General features: G+C 45.9%; 1 protein-coding gene across 5 annotated transcripts; it reads left to right on the top strand.

The window, feature by feature from the left end:
* The first annotated feature begins 1,793 nt into the window (after positions 1 to 1,793).
* LOC123121447 (malonyl-CoA decarboxylase, mitochondrial) lies at positions 1,794 to 5,796 on the top strand. 5 transcript variants are annotated; one of them, XM_044541430.1, is made up of 12 exons: positions 1,794 to 2,499; positions 2,621 to 2,765; positions 2,848 to 2,938; positions 3,236 to 3,294; positions 3,378 to 3,455; positions 3,557 to 3,640; positions 3,815 to 3,993; positions 4,279 to 4,401; positions 4,535 to 4,607; positions 4,911 to 4,996; positions 5,095 to 5,179; positions 5,326 to 5,796. In XM_044541430.1, exons 1-11 carry the CDS (start codon positions 1,964 to 1,966, stop codon positions 5,168 to 5,170), a joined length of 1,530 nt encoding a protein of 509 aa, XP_044397365.1. In that variant the 5' UTR covers positions 1,794 to 1,963; the 3' UTR covers positions 5,171 to 5,179; positions 5,326 to 5,796. The 5 variants fall into 5 exon arrangements, with proteins under 5 accessions (XP_044397365.1, XP_044397364.1, XP_044397363.1 ...); XM_044541429.1 differs by having other exon boundaries at positions 5,299 to 5,796; XM_044541428.1 differs by having other exon boundaries at positions 5,257 to 5,796.
* Positions 5,797 to 7,144: the final 1,348 nt, after the last annotated feature.

Genomic DNA, 7,144 nt, shown 5'->3' with positions numbered 1-7,144 from the left:
TGGGACATGTGTGGATATGAGAAAGTGGTTGAGGGCTTTTGGAGCATATCACTAAGCATTTTGAGCAAGCAATCCATTAAGCAACACCACATCCCCTTTTAATAGTATTGGCTTTTCCTATGGCTCAATGTGATCTTGGATCACTAAATGAAAAAGGTAGATTCTTTAGCTTGAGCCAATATGTGTCCTTAGCATTTTGAGGGGTCCACATTCCTAGTCCATGTCGTGCCAATCATTGAACTTTCTGAAATGATCATCTTGAAAGAGCATTAGTTCAATGAGCTATATGTTGTTAGGAATTACCAAAATCACCCAGGGATAATTGCACTTTCACACCTTCTCCAGCTTGGTGGTAGAGTCCTTAGCCATTCGACTCGAGCTGGCGCACGAGCTGAATGCTGAGGCGAAGAGGATGGAGTGCGACGTGTGCGGGGGAAAAAGGGGATCTGGGTTTACCCTAACTCTCTGAATCTTTTATACCGCGGGTGAAGATCTCACCGCGAGTCCTCAGCCACAGATCTCTTAATCAACGGCACACGCGGCGGCCGCGCGCGCAGGTTAACTGCGACACGTGGTGGATTTCCGGGACAAAAATTGAGGAGTCGTGCCCCGCTTTTCCCACAAAGCCACGACATTACTGCTTCCGTGCCCGCACACTCAATTTCGAATCCCAAAATTTCTATAGGAAATCAACCCGATTGATTGCTCACCGCTCCTTTCCTAAAGGACACCAGTCAGCCCGACTAACCGCCCTCCAGGGTCACCGTGCGCTCGGACACGTAAAACACTCGATTGAAGTCATCTTCAAGATCGCAATGGGATGAGCTTGGCATCCCTCCATGGGTTGACTTGTCCCTATTACTAGGCTCCAAGGCGCAAGCCTCATAAATTTAGACCCAGAGCTGGCCCGCGCTGACATTCCCCTGGGATACGGAGTGGCTTCTCTCCGGGGATTCAGCCCACACGCCGGCATCGCCACTCGGATTTTTATGGTATGTCCCCACTCGGACCACAAGTCTATCTCTCCCGAGAGACACATGAATGCCACTAAGTTTTGACCAACGATCAACATTGTCCGATCACTCGGAAAACCTTTAGTCCAGAATTCGTCGTGGTTTCACTCAAGGATAACCAATTGATACTGGATGCCGAGTGACCCGAATCACTCGGACCAGTCCAAAGACTCAAATCACCCATCCTGCGGAACCTCAATCGATTCGGGGGCTAATGATGGGTCACCTACTACTGGTGGGGTCAAGGACCTGACATCTAAGGTCAACCCGGGTTCCCACACCATCATTGATAGGTCCCTGGACCACAGACGCATTCGGATGTGCATTGCAAGAAATCCACTCGGATACACCGACGGCACTCAGACGTCTTCCCTCCAATCGGCCCTGCCATCATCACTCAGACAAGGGAGGCGCAAGGGCGACATGGGAGCTGCAACGGTCGAGTAGTCTTAAGTCAGGCTTAAAGCATAGTCATGGCTACCGTTACCTGTAACTACTGTAGTTGTGGCTATCAACACTTGTAACTGCCGTAGTTATAACCATTAAACCACCCTTGTAACGTCGGAGTAAAGAGGCCGCGACGCACTCTATATAAGCCACCCTCCTCCTCCTTGGCAAGGGTTCAACTACATTGTAATCACCCTTAAGAAAAAACAAGCCTCTGAGAACGAGACGTAGAGATGTTACCTTCTAAGAGAGGGACTGTACACTTATTATTTGTTGTTGAAGTTGCCCTAAATGCCCTCAACTTTACACCAACTGTACCACGTACTGTTTTGGTGACGACTGACCGGCTGAACCCAACCGCATAGTTGGCGCACCGCCACCGTCCGTCCTCTCCAAACCTCCCGGTTCGCAACCTCCGTCGGCGCGCGCGCCGGTGACACCGCCCTTCCTGACTACATCTATCTTCCTTCCATCGCCGGTGGCGGCAGCCCCGATCGCATCGCATGACCAGGAGCCACACCCCGAAATCCCTCGCCGTCCTGCTCCGTGCCAGGATGCACCCGGACTCTATCCCCTCGCCGCCGCCCGCTCCGTCACCCCCCGCCAGCCCCGAGCCCGACCCCAGTGCCCGGCCCGCCGCCGCCTCCTCCGTCCGCCACTGGCTCCACGCCTCAATCGGCGCGGCCTCCCCGCCTCCCGCCGCCCTCGAGTGCTTCTCCGACGGGTACCGCTCCCTCGACCGAGGCGGCCGCCACGAGATCCTCCGATCCCTCGCCACAGACTACGACGTGCCCCGCGCGCGGGTTCGCGACCTCATGCGCCAGTACGTGAGCGTCTCTGCCACCGGGGAGGGTGGGGGCGAGCAGCCGGGGGCGGAGAGAGAGGAGGGCGGCGCCGCATCGGCTTTGTACCGTATGGAGAGGGGGCTCCGGGACGCGCTCCGGCCCAAGTACGCCGGGTTCCTCGAGGCCATGAACGCGCAGCCTGGCGGGCTCAAGCTCCTGGCGGTCATCCGAGCCGATCTCCTCGCCTTGCTGGGGTGAGATTGGCATTGACATTGACACCTTGCTGTTGCCGTTACTGCCTGATACTGGGGACATTAGGGTGCTTAACCGAGATGTCCCCTTCCTGGTTCTCTGGTCTAATTGAATGCAACGCAGGGAGGAGAATGCTCCAGTGCTGCGTGCATTGGATGGGTACTTGAAGGAGAAGCTCGTGACGTGGCTCAGCCCAGCGGCACTGGCACTCCACCAGATAACCTGGGATGATCCTGCCTCCTTGCTGGAGAAGATTGTGGCTTATGAAGTCTGTGTTTGACTCACCATTAAATTGTTCAATGTGCTCTCTTGTGGTTTTGCTGATGATTTTGTTCTCTTTTTTTTTTCAGGCTGTGCATCCAATCAGGAATCTGATAGACTTGAAGAGAAGGCTGGGTGTGGGCCGACGTTGTTTTGGTTACTTCCATCCTGCGATACCAGGTTAGTTGGGACATTTTGTTTCTGATTGTGATTTTTGCACATTGGGACTATTACTGCTGATGCTACAACTGAAACTTATAAATTTTGACCACGCATGACCAGATGTTGTACCAAGAGTTGATATTTAGGTTGCACAATATCAGTGGTATTGCCTGCACATGTTTGAAATTTTCTTAGGGATAAAATGAACATATTTTCACAGTATTATAAACAGAGTGATTCACAGTTTCTAGGATGATGGTTTTAGATCCCTTAGTAACTTTGGCTGAGTGCTATTACTGTCTTCATTAACACTAGGGGAGCCCCTGATTTTCATCGAAGTTGCTCTCCTCAAAGATATGGCCACATCTATACAGGTTAATATAGTTTGGATGATTTCTTTTAATAAATGGGTGCTCTACTCTACTTCTTTGCACCTTATGTTCTCTTGTCATATCAGGAAGTTTTGTTGGATGTCCCTCCAATCGCTGAATGTGAAGCTAAATGTGCACTGTTTTACTCAATATCGTCAACCCAGGTAAACAAAGTTTTTAAGGATTATAAATACCAAGGGAAGTATTGTGCTAGCTTGAGTGACAAACTCGCACCTACGAACTGATTGTCTATTGCTGTTGTCAGCCAGGCTTATCAGGTATTAATCTGGGAAAGTTTCTACTCAAGCGTGTCATTGACATGTTGAGAAAAGATATGCCTTCCGTACAGGTACTGCTTCTAATATCTCGATCATTGTTGTCTGGAAATGCAATAAACTGCATGCTTCTCTGGGTGTAGCGTCAATTATAAATGCATAATTCATCATGCGAAGAAAGTTTATTATAGCTATGTTTACTGATACATCTAATTTTATGTATTTATTTGTTGGTATTTTTTTTACAGATTTTTGCTACTCTTAGCCCGATACCTGGTTTCATGCAATGGCTTCTCGCTAAGTTGGCCTCTCAAATAAAATTAGCAGAGACAGAGATGCAAGAGGGCAATTTGATAGAAGGTGCTAGTTCTACTTTCAGAGAATCCATCCTTTTCCCGGAGGAAGAGAAGATGATACACAGTGCCATGTATGTTCCATTTAAGAAAAAAAATGGCGAATTTCACTTGACCCAGTTTCACCTTCTAAGGCTTCTATACATGTAGCCTTTTCTGAAATACTTTATTTTGTTCTTTTGGGAAGTTAGTGCCCATGATCTTTGTACTTTCTTTCATATACTTTGAATTGCTGAAGAAAGTGGGTATCTTAATTTTAAAATTCTGCTGTGAATATTTAGGCTATTCATTTTAAAAATGAATAGGGTAAAGGATCACTTCTTGATTTATTGTCATTTGTGCTCTTACTGTTACTGCAGCGATCAAATCAACGGTAAACAAGGAATTGAACTTTTGCAAGATATACTGAAATCAAGTCAATGGGTAAAGTCTGACAAATTATCTGCTGCGCTGAAATCTCCTCTTATGCGTTTGTGTACAAGGTATGTAAAAAGACACATTGGAATTTGGGAATGTTACCAACGATTGGAGTTTAACACTATTCATTCTCTGAATGGATGGAACATTATATGTTATCAATTGCAGAAGCTGACAGCCTTCTCATATGGTGTATAGGTATCTTACCAGAGAGAAAATACGAGGAAAAGCTCTAGATGCTGTTGCTAATTTTCACTTGCAAAATGGAGCAGTAAGATACCCACTGTCACCCCATTCAGTTTTAACTTTCAATATTGATCCTGAGTATTGGATGTGGCTGTGCTGGGCTCAGACTTAAGAAACCAGATTGTTTTTTCTTTGGTCTTCTACCTGAAATTAAAATTCCAATGCTTGTCCCAGAACCACGTTGTAATTTCGTTTTCTAACGTGATGTACTGTTGCGTTTCTCCCTATGAACTTTGGGCTTAATTATATTGAGTTTCAAGGAGTAGCTGTTTGAAACAATTCAGTGGGCATTACATAACAGCTGAACACCACTTTTATTTTGTGGTAGATGGTTGAGAGATTAAACTGGATGGCCGACCAATCCGAGAAGGGCATTGAACAAAGTGGAGGTATCATGGTCAATTATCTGTACAGGTATGCTTTTAGCCTTTTATCAAAACAAAACGTCAATCTGGATACCTTTGGATGGCTTTCACGGAGACTAGCTTCTCTAACACTATCAATATTTTCAGGTTGGAGAATATAGAAGAATATGCATCGTCTTATTCGGCTACAGGGATTATCCGTACGTCACCTAGCCTCTCCTAACATGTTGAGGTTAGCTCTGTGCTTGGCTGGTATGAGATTTTACACCTTATGCTATGACATGACGTTTTTCCTCTGCTGTACTTCAGTGTTATTACCGGTGTTTCACCAATTTTTCATTCTATCTTCAGTATCCTTACTGAGATATTCTGGAACAGCCACATATATATGAAACGGAGATGCAGTTGCTTCACATCAACACGTTGTATCTGTGTGTGATACACTCAATGAAGATGATTTACGGCGGAAGTATCTGACTCCTCTTCTGCGGTTTATTGTGGACATTCAAGGCACATGTTTAGTTTGGTAGTGGCTGTTCCTTCCGTATACTACCTTCTAAAAGCCTAGAGGAGATATGAATTGATGACTCTGGCTAGCTCTTCATCCCTTCCGCTTTGGGAATCGTAGCAGAAAATACAACATGTATTTATATCTTGCACATGAACATGCAAAGGAACAGACACTGCAAATTATTGTAAGACCATTTTTTTTCTGTACAATGTATAACATATATCACATCTGTTATTTGTGGAGCAAAATCTGATAGGCCGCAGGGTAGTGGTTGACCTTATTCTTGCTATGTAACCGCACAAGCTGTTTTCTTTTTGGAATTCTAGATGAGTTTTTTTATGCACTGTCTGATCTGGAATGCGCGAAGATTTGTGCTGTGCTGTTGGGCGACCCATTATCTGTTTTGTGTGTGGCTATGGACTGAGCTTGTATTTTTTGTTGTTGTGTCTAATTCTTTTTGCAGTGTGGTCTGTTTTTATTTTTTGTTTGTACGAGGAACAAAAGTATGTGATCTCATTGTTTTTTCTTACTTTTTATGACACATATACCCATAAATGTGCTAGCTGCATGCCTTCTACCACTAGACAAGTAACTGTAAACGTTGTAACCCAACTGCAATTGTATGGTCATAAAACGACTGCAATAGGAGTCGGGATAGGGTGCGAACTCAACTCGGGTCGTGAGGGGGGGGGGGGGGGGGGGGGGTTTGTTGGGTAGTTGCATGGTCAACCATCAGACATGCAACTACAAACACTGTAACTCGACTGCAATTGCACGAGCACAACTGGTGTCGAGAGGGGAGTTGTTGGGGCCGATTGTCCACCACTACATATGCAACTGCAAATGTTGTAACCTGACTGCAAGGGCACAAAGCAATTGCAAATGGGGTCTGAAGGGGAGTTATCGGGGCCAATTGCTTGTCCACCATGAGACATGCAATTGCAAGCATTGTAACCTGACTGCAACTGCATGGACACGAAGCGATTGTAATTGGGGTCGGGAGTGGAGTTGTCAGGATTAGTTGCATGTCCACCACCAGACACACAACTTCAAGTATTGTAACACGACAATTGCACTGACACAAAGCGACTGCAGCTGGGGTCAAACTTTCACACTAGTCACATGTGCGCAAGTTGCATGTGACGCACCCATGCACAATTCACCCATCACAACACGTTTGCAACTGGTGTCGACCTGTTTTTTTCCTACTAGTTGCACATGTGCTAGTTGCATGCGACACATCCTTGCGCAATTGCAATTGTTGCAACACGTATGCAATTGGTGTTGGCCTGATTTCCCCCTACTAATCACATGTGCATGAGTTGCACATGACGCGTTCGTGCACAATTGCAAGCGTGTAACTAGGCAAAGACAAAAACCCGAACTGACAACCGCAACTAAGAAACAACCCAATGACCCATGGAAATATCAAACGGAGTGAAAACAACATGTGGACGTAAGGTGAATGATACATAGTTATTTCTCAGCTAGATAGGATCCATTTGTCGTATGATTTGGTAAGAATCACCATGACTTATCATCTATTTTATTAATAGATGACTCGTTGCGTCCTTGACGCAAAGAACGATGGTAGCCAAGCAATCTATGAACAACATGTTTTATGAATGATCCATAACTGGGCAAAAACCAAATGCAACTGACAAGTTAGGTAAACTATTTGAATGG

Source organism: Triticum aestivum, chromosome 5D, assembly GCF_018294505.1.
Source record: "Triticum aestivum cultivar Chinese Spring chromosome 5D, IWGSC CS RefSeq v2.1, whole genome shotgun sequence".
NCBI classification, from domain to species: Eukaryota; Viridiplantae; Streptophyta; class Magnoliopsida; order Poales; family Poaceae; genus Triticum; species Triticum aestivum.
The sequence above is the reverse complement of the archived record's forward strand: the minus strand, read 5'-3'. Positions and strand labels throughout refer to the sequence as shown.